This window comes from Oryctolagus cuniculus, chromosome 3 (assembly GCF_051225735.1).
Source record: "Oryctolagus cuniculus isolate XC-2025 breed Fujian yellow rabbit chromosome 3, ASM5122573v1, whole genome shotgun sequence".
Lineage (NCBI taxonomy): Eukaryota > Metazoa > Chordata > Mammalia > Lagomorpha > Leporidae > Oryctolagus > Oryctolagus cuniculus.
In genome coordinates, this window is record NC_142869.1 from 171,855,704 (window position 1) to 171,878,886 (window position 23,183).

Sequence of the window (23,183 nt, forward strand, 5' to 3'; positions counted from 1 at the left end):
AGTCCATCTCAAGCTTGCCCTTGCTGTTACCAATTTTCTTCCTGTTATGTCATATTTTTGATGTCCCCTTTGTAGATCTGAATCATTTAAAATGACTTTGTACTTTTCCTTATCTGAGCTTAGGTCCCTTCTCCATTGTTTTTTCTTCACAACTTGCTTTTTTATTTGTTTTACTTCTCTCATCATAGATTTAGTAGTAACAAATTATTTTTCTGAAATGAGCACTTTGCTCCTTCTAAGGCCTTTCCAAATATAATGCTCTCTCTCATTTGTTAGTTTTTTAAGGGAGGAGAAGTCAACTCAAGCTTTTCAATAGTTGTTGTGAATACTTTAGTCCCCTTCATTGTACATATTGATTCTTGACTATGTCCTTTCCCAAATATTGACTTGAACTGCATTTGTTTTTCCAGCCCAGCAAGAATTTTTCTGGTGCAAATATACTGAGCTCTGCTGGCTTCTTTATACTCAGTATCTGTTAAGTTCTCTGGCAGTGCCAGAGTCGGCAGGAGCGTGCTGCTTTTCTTCATATATGCTGTCCCAAACCTCCACTCCTCCCCTTCCAGCCACTTACTCTCTGTTTGTCCATTTCTTGTTGCAGCATTGGATTCAAGGAAACAGTGCATCAACACTCATGATTGACTTTATCATGCAGTCCAGCATTTGAGGCGATACATAGGAATATGCCTCTTTCTGGATCAGAATGTAGATCCTAGCATTAGTGAACTGCTGTTACAATCTCATGTGCTGTAAGTGCACACCTTGAGTCCTAAACTTCAGAAGTAACTTCAATAAAACATGTAAAGTTTAATTAGTAGATGTTACTGTGCATCTCAGGTATTGTCCAGATTTAGGCTACATTCTGCCTTTTTCTGCATATGTAAAGGTATGTAAATAAGAAGCTTGGTAAGAATGAATCAGAGGCTACTATTCTGTTTTCATGAAAAGGTTAATTTGGGGTTGGTACTTGTATACGATGGTATGAATAGGCAAGTTAGCATCATGCAATGCAGTTTTTAAATGAAAAAAAGAAAAGTGTAAGAAGGCAAAATAATTCCAAATCACAAAACCCAGAGTTTTCAAGCACAGAATTCATGATCGCTGTTAGGACAGTAAGTCGTAGTTAGAATGTGAGCTCACAGCTCTTTGGCCTTATTGCTCATGTTACTTGGAGCTTCATAAATGCAGATACACTTTCTTCGTATATACCCAGGACCTTACACTATGCTGACACTTAGCTGATATTTTACACAGACTTCTTGATGATTGGTGATAGGAAATAGGGAAGATGTTCTTAATTTTGATTATAGGGGAACTTTTACCTCTAATTTAAACTTTGGTCAATAGCTTTCCAGATCGTTCAAGTAACTCTTTTTTAAAATTTTTAAAAAATTTTTTGACAGGTAGAGTTACAGAAAGTGAGAGAGAGAGACAGAGAGAAATTTCTTCCTTCCATTGGTTCACTCCCCAGATGGCCGCAATGGCCGGAGCTATGCTGATCCTAAGCCAAGAGCCAGGTTCTTCCTCCTGGTCTCCCATGCGAATGTAGGGGCCAAGCACTGGGGCCATCCTCCACTGCCTTCCTGGGCCACAGCAGAGAGCTGGACTGGAAGAGGAGCAACCAGGACTAGAACCCAGCACCCACATGGGATGCCGGTGCCATAGGTGGAGGATTAACACAGTGCACCATGGTGCTGGCCCCTCAAGTAACTCTTGGTTATGAGAGAAGTCATAGAATAAATTTCTTGAATTTGGAGTGAAAGTAAGTCTGAGAAAGGGTATGGAACTGGAGAACAGGGTGAGGTACAGCAATATGGAGAACTGGCAAGTTGAGGTTGAAGGGTAGTGGTGTTTTTCTTTCAGGTGTTTGGGATTGTAACAGATATGTACCAGTGTATGAGATGTTCTCGGTATCCTATGTACAGTGCCTATGCTGTTCCAGGTACTGGGGATATAGTAACAAACCTACTCTTAAGAAGTGAACATAGGCCAGCGCTGTGGCTCACTGGACTAATCCTCTGCCTGCTGCGCCAGCACCCCAGGTTCTAGTCCCGGTCGGGGCGCCGGGTTTTGTCCTGGTTGCCCCTCTTCCAGCCCAGCTCTCCGCTATGGCCCGGAAGTGCAGTGGAGGATGGCCCAAGTGCTTTGGCCCTGCACCTGCGTGGGAGACCAGGAGGAAGCACCTGGCACCTGCCTTCGGATAAGCGCAGCATGCTGGCTCTAGCAGCCGTTTGGGGCTGAACCAACAGAAGGAAGACCTTTCTCTCGTCTTTCTCACTGTCTAACTCTGCCTGTCAAATAAAAAAAAGAAGTGAACTTTTGGGATACTGAGAAGGACATTAGAAGGTCAGGGATACATAGGAACTATATGCTAGGAGATAACTAGGGAAAGCAGGTAACTAGGACTGGGTTTGGTTGCAGTGCAGGTGGATTGTTTCAAGGTAAAGTTCATTGCCTGTGGATGTTTCATGATTAGTTGAACAGTTGGGTTTCTTAGAGTCAGGATTAACTGGATTTGTAGCCATAATTTCAGTCAACAATAAAAGACTGATTTACTTATGTGAATATACTGTAGCATTTAACAATTTTCTTTCTTTTAACTTTTATTTAATATAAATTTCCAAAGTGCAACTTTTGGATTACAGTGGCTTTCCCCCCCCCATAACTTCCTTCCCACCTGCAACCCTCCCATCTCCTGCTCCCTGTCCCATCCCATTCACATCAAAATTCATTTTCAATTATCCTTATATACAGAAGATCAGTTTAGAATATATTAAGTAAAGATTTCAACAGCAGCCACACAGAAACACAAAGTGTAAAGTACTGTTTGAGTACTAGTTATACCATTAATTCACACTGTACAACACATTAAGGACAGAGATCCTACATGGGGAGCAGGTACACAGTGACTCCTGTTGTTGACTTAACAAATTGACACTCTTGTTTATGGCATCAGTAATCACCCTAGGCTCTTGTCATGAGCTGCAAAGGCTAGGGAAGCCTTTTGAGTTCACCTACTCTGATCATATTTAGACAAGGCCATGGTCAAAGTGGAAGTTCTCTCCTCCCTTCAGAGAAAGGTACCTCTTTTTTTAATGGTCCGTTTCTTTCCACTGGGATCTCACAGAGATCTTTCATTTAGGTTTTTATTTATTTATTTATTTTTTTTGCCAGAGTGTCTTGGCTTTCCATGCCTAAAATACTTTCATGCACTCTTTAGCCAGATCTGAATGCCTTAAGGGCTGATTCTGAGGCCAGAATGCTGTTCAGGACATCTGCCATTCTATGAGACTGCTGTGTATCCCACTTCCCATGTTGGATCGTTCTCTCCTTTTTTTATTCTATCAGTTAGTTTTAGCAGACACTAATCTTGTTTATGTGATCCCTTTGACTCTTAGATCTATCATTATGGTCAATTTTGAACTGAAACTGATCCCTTGGACTAGTGAGATGGCATTGGTACATGCCACCTTCATGGGATTGAATTGAAATCCCCTGGCATGTCAATATTAAAAGACTCAAAAGGCTTCCATAGCCTTGGCAACTCATGACAAAAGCTTAGGATGATTACTCATGCCATAAACAAGAGTGTCAATTTTTTAAGTCAACAACAGGAATCACTGTGCACTTACTCCTCATGTAGGATCTCTGTCCTTAATGTGCTGTACATTGTGATTTAATGCTATAACTAGTACTCAAACAGTATTTTTTCACTTTGTGTTTCTATGTGGGTGCAAACTGTTGAAATCTTTACTTAATATATTCTAAACTGATCTTCTGTATATAAAGAGAATTGAAAATGAATCTTGATGTGAATATAAGGGGAGAGGGAAAGGGGAGGGTTGCGGGTGGGAGGGAAGTTATGTGGGGGGAAGCCATTGTAATCCATAAGGTGTACTTTGGAAGTTTATATTCATTAAATAGAAGTTAAAAATTAAAAAAAGACTAATTTACTTATGTGAATATACTATAGCATTAAATAGTTTTCTAAAGAAACATGTACATAAGTTAGAAACATAAGAAACATAAGTTAATATGTATTTTGCTAATCTTATACTGTTCACAAAATTTCCCCTATTTAATCCTAGTTCTGTATTTGTATTTGAATTTAACAGGGTACCATAAATAACGTTCCTCACTTGTATTAGGCTTTTTCATGGATCTGAGACTTCTCCAACTCCTTCTAGGTGTTAAACTGTCTGCATTTTTCCTTTAATTGAAAATCCTTTCAAGGTAATATTGCTACCCTCCATTTAGAATGCTTCCTTCATACTTATTTTAGTATGGAAAGATTGCTTTACACTCCATTTAGCTTCTCAAAGGCCAGGAAGGAATTATTACCACTATCACAAGTATACAGGTCAGTATCCTGAACTCAGCCTTGATTGTTCTTTTCTAATTACCAGGAAAACCGCCCTCCTTCCACCTGGTATTTATTTTTATTGATTAATTACTATCATCCATTTAAAAGCAATTTCCTCCAAAGCTTCTCTGGCTGACTTCTTAATTATGTTTTTCCCAAGCCTGGCCATTGTCAGAAAACTTACATAGAATTAAAGAGATGATACTTTTTGACCATAAGTATATTTAATACTTTAAAAGAGATCTTAATGGATTTTAAAACAGAGATGGTAATTTGGGGCACAACAAATTGCAGTATAGTTGGGGAGAGAAAAGAGGAAATTTAAAAGATGATGGAGTAGAATGTGTATATCCTTAATAGCTTGATAAAAGTTAACTGTAGAATTCTTGAAAGGAAGATAGGTAAATTGGAAGGAATTTTATATGAGTATTGGGTTAAAATACAAATTGGGCTGCTTAAATCTGAAAATGGAACAATACAAAGTAGAAAAATAAATGTATAATGAATTATTCATCTGTATACCCCCTTAATTCCTGCTAAGAAAGAAAGAGTTAAGACTGATAAGCTTGGTGAACCAGCACCTGATATGGAGTTCTGGTCCAAGTCCTGGCTCTACTTGTGGTCAAACTTCCTGCTAATATGCTTGAGAAGGCAGTAGAAGATGGCCCAACTACTTGAGTCCCTGTTACTCATATGGGAGACCAGGATATAGTTCTTTGCTCTTGACTTCAGGCTGGCCAACAGCTGGCTGTTGTGGCCATTTGGGACATGAACCAATGGATGGAATATCTTTTTCTCTTTGCTTCTACCTATCTCTGTCACTTTGCCTTTCAAATAAATATTATAATAAAAATATTTTCAGAAAGTAAATACAAATCAATAAATGTTATACATCACATTAACAAACTGAAGAATAAAAACCATTTGATTATCTCAATAAATGCATAAATAGCATATGATAAAATATTATAAACTTTCATGAGAAAAACCTTAAGCAAATTGGGTATAGAAGGAACATTCATCAACACAATCAAGGCAATTTATGACATACCCACAGCCAGCATTCTATTGAATGGGGAAAAATTGGAAGCATTCCCACTAAGACTTGGAACCAGACAAGAATGCCCACTCTCACTATTGCTGTTCACTATAGTTCTGGAAGTTTTAACCAGAGCCATTAGACAAGAAAAAGAAATAAAGAGGTACCAATGTGAAAGGAGGAAATTATTCCTGTTTACAGATGACATGATTCTATATATAGGCGATCCAAAAGACTCCACTGAGAGACTGTTGGAACTCATAAAATAGTTTGGTAAAGTGGCAGGATATAAAATTAACAGACAAAAATCAATAGCCTTTGTATATACAGACAATGCAATGGTTGAGAAAGAACTTCTTTTAACATAAGATTTATTTGAAAGAGTTACACAGAGAGAAAAGGAGAGACAGAGAGAGAGAGAGAGAGAGAGGTCTTCCAACCACTGGTTCCCTCCACAGATGGCCATAATGGCCATAGCTATGCTGATCCAAAGCCAGGAGCCAGGCACTTCTGGGTCTTCCACATGGGTACAGGGGCCCAAGGACTTGGGCCATCTTCTACTGCTTTCCCAGGCCATAGCAGAGAGGTGGATTGGAAGTGGAGCAATTGGGACACGAACCGGCGTCCATGTGGGATGCCAGCACTGCTGGCAGCAGCTTTACCCACTATGCCACAGTGCCAGCCCCGAGAGAGAACTTCTAAGATGACCCCCATTCATAATAGCTACAAAAAATTTTAAATACCTTGGAATAAATTTAACCAAAGAGGTGAAAGACCTCTATGATGAAATTTTTTTTTTCATAAAACTTTGAGGGAGAGAATTAGAAGACACAAAAAGTACGGCTTATGGATTACAATGGCTTCCCCCCCATACCATCCCTCCCACCCGCAACCCTCCCCTCTCCCACTCCCTCTCCCCTTCCATTCACATCAAGATTCATTTTTGATTCTCTTAATATACAGAAGATCAGTTTAGCATACATTAAGTAAAGATTTCAACAGTTTGCTCGCACACAGAAACATAAAGTGAAAAATAATAGATGATTTTTTAAATGATGATGAAATCAGATCAGACCTATTGTCATGTTTAATCCCAGTGAGAGTCAAGTTGGGAATTGATAATTTCTTTTTTTTTTTTTACAGAAGATCAGTTTAGTATACATTAAGTAAAGATTTCAACAGTTTGCACCCCCATAGAAACACAAAGCGAAATATACTGTTTGAGTACTCATTATAGCATTAAGCCTCAATGTACAGCACATTAAGGACAGAGATCCTACATGAGGAGTAAGTGCACAGTGACTCCTGTTGTTGACTTTACCAATTGACACTCCTATTTATGGCATCAGTAATCTCCCTATGCACCAGTCATGAGTTTCCAAGGCTATGGAAGCCTTTTGAGTTCACCGACTCTTATCTTGTTTAGACAAGGTCATATTCAAAGTGGAGGTTCTCTCCTCCCTTCAGAGAAAGGTACCAAGGAACACATCTTTTAAAAACAGAGTTCCTTCTTCCAGAGCACTGTAGGAAGTTTATAAGCATTAATTGATGGAATACACGTGTGGAGAAAAAATCCATTTGTAAATAAGGCTTTATAATTTACTGATAACTAAGATAAGAAATAATTTGGGGATATCAGGCTTCCTTTTTGTACTAAATCTGCCCTTTGTGGATTAATGTGATGCAGCCATGCTTAAAGGTGGAAGTTAGTTATAAGACTGACTAGTGAGGCAGAAAAGTGAACAGAACCAAGCTATTCCTTCATGTCAACTTACATCACGTGCTAATCCAACAGAACGAAGTCACATCTCAGTGTGAAAGTGGGGATTTAGGAAATACCAGTATAGTGTATATGGTGGCTCCTTTTCGTTCTGTTTCTTAATCATTAGCAAAGTGTAGTATTGGGTGAAATTTCTCTGTGAATATGAATGACGATTTTGCCTCTTGTGCTCATGCACCTGCTCACCCTTGCACTCCTCCTTCTGTGAGTGATTTTCTTTTTCTCTGCATGAGGAAAAGGCTACAGAGAAGCTCAGCAAATGCAGGTGGCAAATGTCACCTAAACTGTTTGGACCTCCTGATGTCATTCAGCCTTCTAGATTCATGAAGATTCGCAGACTTTCCCAAGTGAAAATACATGAGAAATATAATAGTATTATCAGAAAATTTTAAAAGGGTTTTAAGTGGCAGGGCTTTAAAATACTTCCCCAACTTCTTTATCTTTCCTTCAAAATGTGGGATTTAACACATTTTCCCTTAAATATAGGTCAGACCTAGTGACTACCAACACACAGAACATGGCACAAATGATGCTGTGTGGCTCCTAAAGCTAGCTCACAAAGAAGATGCACTTGCTGCCCATTTGTTCTTGTTCTTGTATTGCTCACTCTGGGGTAAGTCGGTTACCACACTCTGAGAACACTCAGGACTGCAGGAAGGAAATCTGAGGCCCTTTGCCCTGACAGTGAGCTGTGCTGGGTGCAGCTCACCAAACCTCAGTCACGCTTTAGATGTCTGCAGCCCTGGGCAGCGTCTGGTGGCCGCCTTGCCACAGGGTCCAGCCAGAGCCACCCAGCTGAGCTGCTTCTGAATCTCTGATCCTCAGAAACAGACAATAAATGATGTTTATTGTTTGAATCCACCAAGTTCGGGGTGAGGTGTTGTACAGGAATATAGATTTTGATCAAGGGATATTGCCCAGGAAAAAGGCTGAAAATGTGGGATTGGAATTGGGTCTGAGGGAGGCAGATACTGAAAAGACTTGGAGGATGCATTAGGGAAACCCGCTGGGACTGTAGGCGAGATCTGAAAGCCCTCAAGGAGGCTCCTGGGGAGGAGAGGGGATTCCTGAAGCACTGTGTGACCTGTGAGAGCATGGGGCCTGTGCATTAATGAGCTGGGGTCTCTAGAAAGGAGAATTTCCAGAGTCAAAGACGCCTCCTGGCTCCTTCTTGCTACTTATGGCAAAATGCAAGAGAAGAGATGTAAGCAAAAGAAAAACTGTCATACACAAAGCTCTCAGGACCTGGTGGTCTCTTCAGCTGGGACATGGAGAAACTGGCTTTTGGATAGAGATTGAATCCAAGTTACTCTCAGGAATACACAGTGTGAAGATGAAGCACAGGCCATGACTGCAGAATTCAGAGAACCACTTGGTGTGAGACAAAAGGCCCTCTGGGGCATTTCAGCGTGGGCAGTCTTACGAGAGCCACTTAGGCAGGCTGCTTCTGAATTTCTACCCTACAGAAACCACAGGAGATAGTAAATATTTTTTTTTCCTGCCTGTAGCCATGAAGCTAAGGTTTAATTTGCTGAACAGCAATAGATAACAAACACTGAGTTAGCACTGACCTTCAGTTTTTATAGAGGCAAGCGGTAGGCGTCTGGTCTCACGGCAGCATTAACCAACATGAAAAGGCCCTAGTCCTGATCCCAACACACGGACAGGCTGGGGAAAAGTACTGAAAACTTGAACCAGAATGTGGTCACACAACAGAGAAAACGGAATTCCCAGAGAAGAGAAACTTAGAAATAATGGTCATTTTGGCAAAGGGTGCCTGGAAGTTCAACGAAAGGTTTGCTGACACAGGATAACCAGACCCCTGGAGGTTTCTTAGGAGACTCAGGCTTCTGTGCAGGATGAGGCTGAAGCCCCTACACGGGGGCAAAGCCTGGGAACAGGTGCACTTATCTAAGGCCAGGAGCCTCTAAGTGTGTACTCTCTTCACAGACTACGACTTCTACCTGTTTGCCTGGACAAGGAGCAGAGAAACACGCTGAATACTCCAGAATTGTCTTACATGGATTATTGCCCGTTATTCTGTACAAAAGTTTTTTGAAAACAAAGTCAAAGTACATGGAAGGACTACTGAGATCATTTTGTTCAGGTGAGACACATGGGGCAAAAGGCATTCTCATGTGGTCTGTCTTCCATTGATCCAGTGACTGATACATTTAATTGTTTTAGTAGTTAGAGGTAAAACATTTTTCATGAGGATATACGTGATTTATTTAAGGTGAAGAATGGCAGATATTTCCTCATGGAAAACCGGATTGATGTGGCAGGTTCTTCCTCTTTCCCTCCCCTTTGTCTACCCTCCTCTCCCCTCTTTCTCTCTTTTTTTTTGGCAGAATGATGGGGGTGGGGGCCGGGGGATGAGAGAGAGAGAGAGAGAGAGAGAGAGATGTCTTCCATGCACTGGGTCACTCTCCAAATGCCCCCAACAGCAGTGTCTATGCTAGGCTGAAGCCAGGAGCTTGGCATTCCATCTGGGTTTCCCATGTGCGTGGCAGGGACCCAAGTACTTAGACCAACATTTTCTGTCTTCCAGGCACACTAGCAGGAAGCTGGATTGGAGGCAGAGGTGGGAGTTGATCCTACATACTTGTATATGGAATGTGGGCAGCCTAAGTATATGCTTAACCCTGTGTACCAAGGGTCAAGGGCTAAAGAGGCAAATGAGGTGTGTAAGACACAAAAACTAAGGAAACATTGCCCGGTTTTGGCCCCTTTAAATTTTGCTGCCCAAGAACTTCACTTGTTTCACATCAGTCCCAGATGAGCCTTTGAAATAAAATTACATAGTGGATATTTTCCATAAACTGAGCAAGCTAAATAAAGGTATCTGTGATATTTAAGAAGATATATTTCAAACACAAGATAAATGATAAAACAAATGATAAAGTAAAAAGCATTTTATCAAAAATATTTTATTGGCAAAGCTTAATATAAATAAGAGTGTTTCCATTTTTCCTACCTAGTTTGATTATAATTGCCTTAAACAAAGTACTGAAGCATGAGAGAGATAATTTGTGATCTTTCGGAAAGTCTGGATCAAAATCTTGTTGGCTTTCTAGAAGGTGGAGAAGTAAACAACTCAACGGAATAACAAATTCTTTTGCAAGTCAGGTGTTTTCTAGTTTTAAACAAATTTGAGATAAAATTTAATGGTTTATTAAATTGATGATATATGATAACAGGCCTTTTTATGGGATTTTTTGGCATATAAATTTAAAATTACATAACATTTTAAAAAATGTATTATCTACTTATGTACAAGAATGTTTTTCTGGGCTAATTTTTATACAAGTGAATTATAACTCAATGATAACCTAGCAGAAAACTAATAGCTAGAATATTTTGGTGACAAGAAATCAGAATGTGTTTTATTTTCTTAATTTATTTTGATTTTAATATATTTACATTTTTTGCATAGAAGTATGGGAAGGTGATATGTAAAAGCTTTGGAAAATATATTACATGGCATGAAGTAGCAAGGAAATGAAATGGAAATTTGATTTTATGAAGAAAAATCAGTGATATATAATTGTGACCATTACAAAAGATATTTTCCAAATTAAAATGATGATAGTGGATGTCATTGAGCCATAGTTTAAAAGATTACTTGGAGCAGACATTTGATCTGGGGATTAAGACATCGGTAGCCCACATCAGAGTACCTACCTGAGTCTGATACCCAGCGGACGCTCCTGACTCCAGCTTTCTGCTAGTGTGGTAGCTGAAGAACTGGGCTCCTATCTCCCATGGGGCAAACCACAGTAGCGTCTCAGCTCCTGAGTTCAGCCCCAGCCCAGGCATGGACATGGCAGGCATTGGAGAAGTGAATCAGTGGATGGGAGGCTTTTCTGTCTCTTGGTCTCTCTGCCTGCAAATAAATAAATCAAATTTAAGAAAGAATCTGTGACTTACATTACTGATAAAACATGATTACAATTGTTTTTATTTAGATACAAATTTAATACCTTGGTAAACTTTATATTGAAGCATACATAGAATACTGTAGAAAAATCTCAACATATACAACTCAACTTTTTTTTTAAGATTTATGTATTTGAAAGACAGAGTTACACACACATGCACAAGAAAGGGAGAGAGAGAGAGGTGAGAGAGGGAGATCTTCCATCTGCTGGTTCAGTTTTGATGCTTAACAAGCTTCTTCTAAAAAATTTTTTTTGAAGCATAAAAAGCCAAAGACTGCCCAACTAATTTTGAAGAATAATAATATTTTGGGGACATTTTTCCTCCCTGATAATAAAATATAAGATATATTATAAAGTTATAGTAATTAAAACAGAGATTTATTGGCCAAGGAAACAATGGAGAATCAAGAAACAGATCTCACAGACTGGAATTGTGGCACAGTGGGTTTTCTTGCTGTCTGCAATGCCAGCCTCTCCTATGAGTGCTGGTTCAAGTCCCCACTGCTCCACTTCCAGCCCCCTGCTAATGTGCCTGGGGAAGCAGTGCAAGATGGCCCATGTGTTTGGGCCCCTGCAGCCTACATAGGAGACCTGGATGGAGTTCCTGGCTCCTGGCTTCAGCCTGACTCAGCTTTGACCCTTGCAGCCATTTGGATGGTGAACCAGCGGATGGAAAATCTCTCCCTCTTTCCCGGTAACTCTGAATTTCAAATAAATAAATGAATCTTAAATTATTTTTAAGGGGCAGAAGTGTGGTAAAAGGAATAGAAAAGTTTGAATTATATCTGAAGTTTTAAAAAAATCTTAAGTTTCAAACAAAACAAAAACTGCAGAGTTGTAACTAGCCTACTCAAGGAATTGTCTAAGATGTGTTGGAGATTTATTTTTTTTTAAATAATTATTTATATTTTTGAAAGAGGTAGAGAGAGAGAGTGTGTGTGTGTGAGAGAGAGAGATTGATTTTTCCATCTACTGGTTCACTCCCTAAATGCGACCATGGCTGGGCCAGGCCACAGCCAGGAACCAGGAGCTTCTTCCAGGTTTCCCACATGGGTTCAGGGGTCTGAACACTTGGTCCATCTTCTGCTGCTTTCCTAGGCTCACTAGCAGGGAGCTGAATGAGAAGTGGAGCTGCCAGGACTTGAAGCAGCCCATATAGGATGTTGACGCTGCAGATAGCGGCTTAACCCGCAGAGCCACAGCAGCAGCCACAGGAGATTTATTCTAAGGTCTATCAAAATACAAGTTAAACTGACAGTAAAAATTAATAACTTGGTCTCCAGTAGATTCAAATTTAGTGTAGGACAAATTTGAGTTTGCTAGTTTTTTCCCTAATTTTTAAAAACATTTATTTATTTAAGAATGATATGTAAGACAACCCTTTTAAGCAGTCTTTGGGACAAAATCCACAGTTCTCCAATGGTCTATGGAAGATGATTTGAAAATGTCAGTTATTAATTTCACTGATCAAAAGACAGACCCAGCAAGACTGACTTGCTCAAACTCTGTACCACCAAAGCCTCGGATTCATGAGAAGGAATCCAAACTGATAAGACCTTTTAGTTGTTTTCTTCTACACCATAAAATATATCTATTGGTAATCCCTAAGATTTTCTGTCTAAGTAAACACAAAAAGTAGTGTAGTACCTCAAAATAACTTGTCACAGTAAACAGAAGTGTTGGAAACAAACCCAAGCCGGCGCCACGGCTCACTAGGCTAATCCTCCACCTTGCGACACTGGCACACCAGGTTCTAGTCCCGGTCGGGACGCCGGATTCTGTCCGAGTTGCCCCTCTTCCAGGCCAGCTCTCTGCTGTGGCCCGGGAGTGCAGTGGAGGATGGCCCAGGTGCTTGGGCCCTGCACCCCATGGGAGACCAGGATAAGCACCTGGCTCCTGCCATCGGATCAGCGCACTGCACCGGCCGCAGTGCGCCAGCCGCTGCGGTCATTGGAGGGTGAACGAAAGGCAAAGGAAGACCTTTCTCTCTGTCTCTCTCTCTCACTGTCCACTCTGCCTGTCAAAAAAAACCAAACAAACAAACAAACAAACAAAAAAAACCCAAAAGCTTTCTTCTGAAATCATATAGGTATCTGATGAATATATACTTTACAAATATGTGTGTATATATGTGTGTGTATATATATATATATGTGTGTGTGTGTGTGTATATATATATATATATATATACACACACTAAGTTATTTAAAACATTATTTGAAAGGCATAGAAACAGGGATATTGCATCTGCTGGTTTACTTCCCAGATGCTCACAATTGCCAGGGCTGAGCCAGGCTGCAGCCAGGGCCCAGGAACTCCAGGATTCTCATGTGGGTGGCATGGGCCCAAATAATTGGACCGTAGTCTGCTGCTTCCCAAGTGCCTTAGCCAGGAGCTGGACCAGAAGGGGAGTAGCCAGGACTTGAACTAGCCCTCCAGTACCTGTTGTACACTTACCACCATAAGCATTTGTTTATGTTTGGACAATGCAAAAGACCCAGTGACGTGCTGGTAGATATTTAACAAACAGTTCCTTAAAAACCAAAAGTAGCCATGCTTCATGTTGATTGTGTGTGTGTGGCATAAACAACTGATCCCATGTGATTACAAACATCCTGCAAGGTGACCTTGAACACAGAGTTGGGAAGAGATGCACACAGTAGGCCCTGGGGGGCCAGTGCAGACTCCAGCACACCACTCCGTCTGTTTCCCAAGAAGTTTGCTCTCAAGCACGTCCCTGTGTACAAGTTCATGAGCAACTCAGACTTGTTTGTCTGCTTGGAAAGCCTGACTGATTCACAGCTCTTGCCTTGAGGTTCGTGGTAGATGTCACTGATGCTCTCCTCGTCTCCATCCTTCACCTTCCAAGGCAGCATGTTGTGGTTCTGGTGTTAGAACTTCTGAGACTATTTCCTTGCATGAACCTGGAATAATAATAAAAACTTTTCCTAACCCATGTTGTATTGAACATAAAAGGCTTTACAAATAATGACCGGTTTTATTTTTCTTATTATGCTCTTTTTCCTTTGGCATAATACTGCTAGTCCTGAGCCTTAGATTTGCAAGTGGAATGCAAGCTGTATTCTCAGATGTTTGAGTTTAATAATATCACCTTGTAAAGACAACTCTTCTTTGATTAGCTACTAAAACTTCTGATTTGGCTCTAAAAATGGCACCATTGCTGTGAGTTAACCCTGAGTTAACTTTAGCTGTGCGCTTGAATGCCTCTTCCCAAATCTGTGGAGTCAGTTGGTTCGCTGACCTTTTTGAAAAGGAGAATAACAAGGTGGGTGCACTGACTGTCTTTCTTCTCACCTATGTGAACACCTGTCAACACTGACCCCTGCTCCTTTTCAGTGAGGCATCAATAGGTGTGTGTGTGTATGTGTGTGTGTGTGTGTGTGTGGTGAGGATGGGTTCTGAGAGAGGAATCTTTGCTAAAAACAGTAAACTTTAAAGTGAGAGACTCGACTTTTTCTAGAAACTAATCCTTAGTTTTCTGCTGTGGACGGTGGAAGTATTTAGGCTGTTTCCCTTACCATATGTTTCTTTGCAGCACACGGTACTGCTGCTGGCTGCCTCCTTGAAATGCTCTTCCCTGCACTTTTCCTGACACTGTTCTCATGATTCTCCTTCTGCCGCCTGAGTTTTCTTTATCAGTTACTTTCTTGGACTTCTTTTGAAATCCTTAAAATGTAGGGATTTCATAGATGCCATTCTTTTTCTTTTTTTTTTTTTTTTTTTTTTTTTTTTTTTTTTTTGACAGGCAGAGTGAACAGTGAGAGAGAGAGACAGAGAGAAAGGTCTTCCTTTGCTGTTGGTTCACCCTCCAATGGCCGCCACGCTGCAGCCGGCGCACCGCGCTGATCCGATGGCAGGAGCCAGGTGCTTCTCCTGGTCTCCCATGGGGTGCAGGGCCCAAGCACTTGGGCCATCCTCCGCTGCACTCCCTGGCCACAGCAGAGAGCTGGCCTGGAAGAGGGGCAACCGGGACAGAATCCAGCGTCCCAACCGGGACTAGAACCCGGTGTGCCGGCGCCGCAAGACGGAGGATCAGCCTAGTGAGCCACGGCGCCGGCTTGATGCCATTCTTAACATGCCTTCCCCCCATCCCCTGTTCTGTATATCTTCCTCATTCACAAATGGCTTCTCCACTTCTCTGCTCATGGAGACCTACCCTGTTTTGCCTGTGCTCTCCTGCTCTCCTTATCCCTGTACCTTTCCCATCTGACTGTTGCTGATTGTGAGTGATGACAGGGACGGAGATACAAAATGGAGACTTCTTAATCCTCTACCTGTAACTTCCTCGGTTCATGAATTGGATATTAAATGCAAAATTATTTTTAACAAAAATGAAAACAAACTTTTCTGAGAAGGAACGGTATTGTCAGATTTCCCTATCAGTCTTTACCAGTATTGAGCTTTAGGTTTTTAAACTATTATATAACTTTTTTTCCCTTTTGTAATGGCTGTGAAATCTAGACTGACATAACCAGGTACTTGGCATGTGTAGAAAGAGAAGGATTTTAATTCCTTCTTGCATCCTTTCTTTTGTTTTAATTTTTTAATTTTAGATTAACACATAATACTTGCACATTTTAACGGGTAACACTGCAGCTTTTCAACACATGTACTTCAACTTACCAAGCGACTGGCCCTTTTGTTTCTTCAACTTTTCTTTGTGTTTGGAACTTAGCAGCTCTTCTCTTCCAATGCTCCCAGAATGTCTTACATTATTGTGAGCCACAGTTGTTGGTTTTGGGGCAGGGATTTGGCAAGGGAGGGAGAGCGACTTTGACAGCTCATCGTGCTGCATCATCCCTGTACTTGACCCCTCTCTTCCAAGTCTTCTTGAGATAGAGAGGCCGGGGGTTCCTTTCCCTCTTCTCCCATATTCACCTTAGAATTCATGGAATTGCAGAATCCACTTTGTATTTCCAGGGAGGAAGCAAGCAGTTCAGAAATTTTCTCTTCTCCAAAGTTAGCTGGCTTTACAGTTTTTCAGAAAATATCATGGAAAGTTTGTGCTGGAAATATTTTTTCTAAAGTGTATCATCAGTTGCCTGAAAGCAGTGTCCGCTTAAGAATTATATGCTATCTTCTCCTCTTCCTGGAATTGCTGTTTCGTGGGGTTCCCGCCTCCTCAATACCCATTTGTATGCTAAGTGTGGTTGAGGATGTATAGTCAGAGCAGGCAAACTTTCCTGTCTGCATTTTGACCTTGCTTTTTAAAATCTGAAGTCAATCAGAGCAAAACTGTCTTCATTTTTCACTGCCTGTCAGTTCCCTGTCTCCTCCTCTCAAACGCATTCTCAGGACCTGGAGGTTTATTATGCATTATTCTAATTCGAAAGCTGCTACCATCTAGTGTCATTCCCAACCTCGCCTTCCTTGAAGACTGGAGTTCAGAATTCTCTCAACTCACCCCTCAGGTTTTCAATCAATACACATGTTGAATGCCTTCCTTGTGTTAGCCATGGTGGTAGGTGCTTGGAATACAAAGATGCGTAAGTCAAGGTCCCTGTCCTTGAAAGGACCTCCTCGTCTAGTAGGGGAGACAGGCACAATGACAGGAAGTTACATTATGCAACCATCAGTGTGCTGCAAAGGCAAATAGGAGGCACAGCGATCCAGGGACAGAAACTGCTTCTGCCCAGGAACCCAGGGAGCTTCATCCTGAAGGAAAGTGCCTGAATCATTCCTTGAATGATGAGCGAGTGTAGTACTCTCTGTTGAGGTTTTTCCCCAATGTGTCGACCCAGGAGAGAGAAACAAGTCTCTCCTGTTCTCCCTTCCTTCAGTGGGGAGCACTACAAACGACCCTCAGTGACACATGATGTGTATTCTCATGCAGTTTCCCTGAAGAGCTAGTCCTGGGAATCATATAACCTGTGGTTCCCAGTTTAAAAAACTTGATCGATGCTTAGAGTTTCCATTTCCCCACTCCCTGCTGGAGTTGTTCTGTCACTCGATCATCATTCTCTTCATGCTTTTTTAGAGGATTATTGTGATAGGCAGAATAATGACCCCTTCCCCCTGGTTGTCCACATCTGAGTCCCCGGATCATGTGACTGTGTTACCTTACGTGGAAAAGAGGAATTAAAGCAGCAGGTGAAACGAATCAGTGCTAATCATCCGACCTTAACATTGTCTTGGGTTATATGGGTGAGCCTAAGAGAATCAGAAAGGTACTTAGATGTAAGAGAGGGAGGCATAGGAGGGTCAGAACCGTATGTCCAGCCTTGGACAGCCTTGAACATGGAGGCAGAGGCCATACGTCAGGAAATGCTGCTATCTGTAGACGCTGGAAGAGGTGAGGAAACGGGGTCTCCCCGACAGCCTCAGAACGCACTCAGCTCCGTCAGTGCCTTGATGCTGTCTCAGTGAGGTCCATTTGGAGTTTTTATCTTGAAGAGTGTAAGGCAGTGTGTGTGGTTGTAAGATGCTCGTTTTTTGGTAATTTGTTATGGCAGCAACTGGAGCTGAATGCAACTGCTAACCCTCGGTTACACATTCTCATTCTACATGTGGTTCACACTCCACCCTGTCTCATGACTTCCAGGGGCTCCCCGGCTCTCTCCTGGCTTTGGCCAGCCAACAGGGCATTCTGTTAGTACAATCCTGCAGACTCATTTGTCACTTAATCTTCCCCTAATTTGTATTTGGTGCCATTTCAGCACAAAACAACACCTGGCGTTCTGCATTGTCTGTCTTCGTCTTTTCTTCTAAGTTTGACATTGGGCCTCATTCTCCAGTTATTGTCTCTCTTGGCTTTTGCCATCTCCCTTCCCTCTCAAGTGCATGATCCTTTCTCATTACCCACTCAATCTCATTTTTCTTTAAAAAAAAAAAAGACCATATTAAATGAAAAAGTGGTATTTTGGAAGCATTTGTTGATGCAACTGGGTGACAAACCTAGTGTGCGAGATTACTCTTTGATGCAGAATGAAAAATCTGGGACAGCAGTGGTAGAGGTTGGGGGAGAGTAGCAAGGGCATGAATGTCCCAGCATGCTTATCTATCCGGGTTACTGTTCTCCCCTGCAGTTACCCTCATTCCTCACCCTGGTGCTCCAGGACTTGGTGGTGATCCATTAGGAGTTGAAGTGTGCCTGACAGACATTGCTATGAAAGACAAATGGGTACAAGTTCACACGAAAGCAAGATGAAGGAAGAAAAAAAAAATTCGCTGGGGGTGTTTTTAGAGCATGGACTTGAACATACTGGAATCTAAAGAGCTTTTCTGATGAGTCATTTGTGACTGAATCAAAGTAGCTCATTACTCTGCAAAACTTAGAAATAGTGTGCTCTCCCCCGATCACACCTTTTCCACGCTTCTCCACCCCCAAAAAAGTGTTACTGCAGTTTGCAACTAAGCAGGAAATAACTTCCATGAAGAACTACATGAAATATGAGTTGGAATGACCGTGGAGGTAAAATCCATTGGCCTGTTTAACAGTGTAGTGCGCCTCACTTTCCTGTGCCATGTCTTAGAAGGAATCTAAAGTGCAGTTCTCTCCTGCCTGTCCTTACCTTGTAGCATCTTGTTTACTTTCTTTGTTTCACCCTTTGATTTTCCGAACTTAGATCTTTTTTATTTAAAGTTTGGGAAAATATTTCATGCCTTCAAAACTGATTTTTATATGTTGGAATCACCTGGAGTCAATCCTCCCTTGAAAGAGAAAAGAAAGGATGGGGGGGGGGTTGAAGGGGGGAGGATATCATTATGTTCTTAGAATTGTGCCTACAAATCACATTAAATCTGTTACAAATGAACTGAAAATTAAAATGAAAAATAAAAATGGGAAGAAAATCAGTGTGTAGAGGCCTACGTTGTGGCCCAGTGGGTTAAGCCACTGCCCGTAATGCTGGCATCCCATATGGGTGATGGTTCAAGTCCTGGCTACTCCATTTCCAATCTAGCTCCCTCTTTTTTTTTAAAGATTTATTTTATTTATTTGAAAGAGAGTTACAGAGTAAGGTAGAGACAGAGAAGTCTTCCATCCTTTGGTTCACTCCCCAGATGGCCGCAATGGCTAGAGCTGCGCCGATCCGAAGCTAGGAGCTTCTTCCAGGTCTCCCATGTGGGTGCAGGGGCCCAAGGACTTAGTCCATCTTCTACTGCTTTCCCAGGCCATAGTAGAGAGCTGGATCAGAAGAGGAGCAGCCAGGCCTAGAACCGGTGCCCGTATGGGATGCTATCACTTCAGGCTAGGGCTTTAACCTGCTGTGCCACAGCACCGGCCTCCCAGCTCCCTCTTAGTGGACCTGAGAAGGCAGCAGATGATGGCTGAAGTGCTTGGGACCTCGCAGTCGTATGGAACACCTGGATGGAGTTCTAGGCTCCTGGCTTTGGCATGGCCCAGCTGTGGCCATTGCAGCCATTCGGGAAATGAACCAGTGAATGCAAGATCAATTTCTCTCTCACTGCATTTCAAGTAAATAAATAAATCTTTAAAAAATAGTGTGTAATACCAGGAATTTTTTGTAAGAATGATGACAGTGGCTTTTAAAAATTCAGTTCTGTATTTCCGAAGCAGGGATAAAATACTGTAAGGGAAAATGATTTGCTGGCTGTGGTAATAGTTGTGAGCCTGTGGCTGAGGTAGGTGTGGATATGTTGCGATTGAAGTAAGAAGCCAGTGAAACAGACCTGAAGCAGAGAGTGAACCAGAAATATTAAAATCTGAAGGACAGAGTGTGCACAGTCCCAGCTCAACAGGTGGGTGCCACGGATATGTTTACCAACAGAGAGGTGCTATTAAGAAATAATCGTAGTTCTAAGTACATTCACTTAACAACGGGGAAGAAAGACATTCTCTTAAGTGATACATGTTCGAGGCTGGAAACAGAAGAGGGGCAAGAAAAGACTTCACCCACCTTAGAAATGGTAGAGGGGTGACCAGAGGCTTGCTTGTATTATGAGTATAATTCTGGCCAACTCAGCCTGACCCTACAGCTCAGACCTGCAATACTATTGATGATACTGATGTATGTGTGTTAGGCACTGTGCTACAAGATACAGCATCCCTCCTTAGGAGCTGGACAGTATTGTCACCTGTATATCATAGCTGTGGATATTGAAGTATGACCGCTTGCCAAAGTGTCAGTGGTTTTAAGTCGTGAATCTGAGAGTGAAACACAAATCCTCCGGCTCCAAGGTGAGTAACTTTCATCACTGCACCATGCTCTCTTGTGAGCAAAGATGGTTTGTTCTAAGAATGGACTGATGTGTTAAAGACTGGGCCATTGTGTGCCAAGGAAGCAGTGGGGGTAACAGTTGAAGATTAATCCTTGTTGTGTCTAAGGACAGCAGCAATGAGAGAGTTAGTTCAGTGATGAGTGTTTTCAGTACAGAACTCCACCTTAGTTTTCCGCTGGTTTCAGCAGTCTCCATGGTATGAAATGAGGAGGTTAAACTTGAGCATGAGGAGAGGGGAGCTGGGAGCAGACATCAGAGCCAGAGGTTCTCAGAGCCCGGTATTTTGAATGAATGGAGGGCTGAAGGCTGAGAGGGAGAACCAGGACTATGTGGCAGAAAGCAGCAGTTGTGATCATAAGTGATTTTGACCTTGTTGAAGCTTATTAACAGTGAAAGTGGCCTTCTGTCTTGTGTGCTGGGAATCTTTCCACTGCAAGCACTTGGGGCTGCTGAGCCGCAGGGTCCAGGGGTTACCCTGGCCAAGGAAGGATATAAATGCTCCTGATTGTGCACCAGGGGCCCTGCTGACGTGTGGGCGCTAGTGAGAGAGGCTCGCAGAGTTCACAGCTGCACAGTTGCACTTCTTGACTTTGGAAGATAGTTCTGCATGTCTTCCTCCTGCTCTGTGTGTCTCAGAACTCTCTCGAGTTGATAAGGACTTTCCAATCAGCCGTTTTCATTATCTGCTGTCTGCTCTAACTTCAGACATATTCACATTCATCAGTCGTCTCTTATCAGAACACTGAGCGGGGACTCATCCCAGGCACAATGGAAGAGGCTTTGATTCTATCCACTCTCGAGGAGCCTCTGGAAAGAACACTTCGCAAGTTATAAACTGTCAGCGTCAGAGCTGCCGCACACCTGTGAGGGGCCTGATGAGGGGGCCAGGGGGTCCTCTTTGCATTTTCTTTGCAGCATCTCTGAGAAGGTTGCTGTGGCCTGGTTACTCTGTGCAGAGGGGTAGAAGGACTAAGTACAGCCAGTGGGATGACCAGTGTTCCCCGAGTGCCTTCTGGGTGTCAGCTTCTGCTTGAGGTGTTGTGGATGAGAAACAAAACCGATCTCTTCTTCCGGAAGCTCGCAGTGAAGAGTAGAGGGGAAAGATGCCTGGGAAACAGCTCCGAGGGGCTGTGGAGGAGGTACTTTAAGGGGAGAGAGGATCCTGTGGTCTGCATCACTCCGGGGAGCTCTGGGAGGCCTGGCACAGCAGTGGTTGCTTGAGTTGAGCTCCTCTCGTCCCAGTGTTCCAAGTCTGGAAAGATATAGAACTGAGAGATCCCTCTATCAGAGGCTGACATTTGAAACCATTCCAGAAGCTTTGGAAAAAAAATTCCAATGCCCAGGCTGCAGCCCGGACTCACATTGTCTGGGTTTGGGGCCTAGGATTGGAAGTTTTTAAAACTCCTCATGTGATTCCACTACGCAACCGAGTTTGAGAATAATTGTTCTAAAATAAGAATTTAGTAATTGAAAGAAAACAGGAAGAAAGGCCGTATTATGGTTTTGAGACTCTGTTGCTGTATTCTGATGGGGCTGGTGTGAAAAAGGAAAGAACTGTTTACGATCAGGAGTTATATTTGACCAGGTTGGAATTCAGGTTCATCACAGAGCTTTACTAAGACATATGAGAAAATAACACGAGGAGCAGGGCATGGAGTAGGCGTTGTGAAGCAACTTTAAGTAACGACCTTTCAATAAGATCTGTGTCTCCTTCTCTTGGAAAATACTGCCAAAGCTTGCATCTTGCAGTACATTCACAGAGAAACCGGAGACAGTCATCTGAGAAAGCAGAAGTGCTTGTACGTACACTCACTGAGGTGTCTGCCTTAAAATTATGGAAATTATTTGCAGGTTGTCCCAGCCTAAAAGCTCATTTAGGACTTTCTTTTTTTTTAAGGTTTATTTTTTTTTATTTGAAAGCCAGAGTTACACAGAGAGAAGGAGAGGCAGAGAGAGAGAGAGAGAGAGAGAGAGAGAGAGAGAATCTCTTCCATCCACTGGTTCACTCCCCAGTTGGCCGCAATGGCCAGAGCTATGCCGATCCAAAGCCAGGAACCAGGAGCTTCTTCCAGGTCTCCCATGCTGGTGCAGGAGCCCCAAGGACTTGGTCCATCCTCTACTGCTTTCCCAGGACATAGCAGAGAGCTAGATCAGAAATGGAGCAGCCGGGACAGGAACTGGCACCTATATGGGAACGCTGGCACTGCAGGTGGCGGCTTTACCCGCTATGCCACAGTGCCAGCCCCTCACTTAGGACTTTCAAACTATTTTTTGAACATTCAGTGAGAATCTGTTATCAAAGGCTCACTTATGCATGCCTCATTCATTAAAAAGTAATAATGAGTATTCAGTATATATTATTTTATTGATTTCCTGCAATAGGCTTTTATAAGAGGTAACTATGATCTCAGCCATTATTCCTATGAGGCCATGAGACACAGTAAAGTGAAATAAATTGTCTGAGGTCCCACATAGCAATAGGACATAAACTCAGTCTGATTATTAAGCATTCCCTGATTTCCCTCCTTCCATGGGGTAAGGGAGCAGTCTACTGTAATTGGAAGAAAACTGATTTAGGAATGAGAAGGTAAGGCTTCATTGCCTAATGCAGCTGCTGTGTGAACCTGTTAGTCACTCAAACTCTCTGAACTGTAGTGTTTACTTTAAAGTGACCAGACATGAGGATATGGCATGGTTTTCCATCTCTTAATGGGTTGCCATGAGAACACGTTTAAAATAACTTTAGACTTTCACAGACATGTCATTCGTTTGAAGGGCATTGTTTTCCCTCTCTCCCTCTCTCCCTCTCTCTCCCTCTCTCTCTCTCTCTTCCCCTCTCTTCCTCTCTCCCTCTCTCCCTCT

At 42.2% G+C, this 23,183-nt stretch overlaps 1 protein-coding gene across 13 annotated transcripts in view; it reads left to right on the forward strand.

Annotated features, from left to right (window-relative positions):
- Positions 1-23,183, forward strand: part of LOC149127601 (uncharacterized) — a 390,111-nt gene that overhangs the window by 239,731 nt on the left and 127,197 nt on the right. For 10 of the 13 annotated variants that reach the window (XR_016231093.1, XR_016231094.1, XR_016231101.1 and 7 more), the window contains one exon: positions 9,130-9,286. The exons of the other annotated variants lie outside the window; for them this stretch is intronic. Coding sequence is in view for 6 of the 10 variants with exons in the window: in XM_089328657.1 (XP_089184783.1) it covers positions 9,130-9,286 (157 nt within the window). In the remaining 4 variants the exon portion in view is untranslated. The remainder of the gene's footprint in view (positions 1-9,129; positions 9,287-23,183) is intronic. 13 annotated transcript variants of the gene reach the window in all.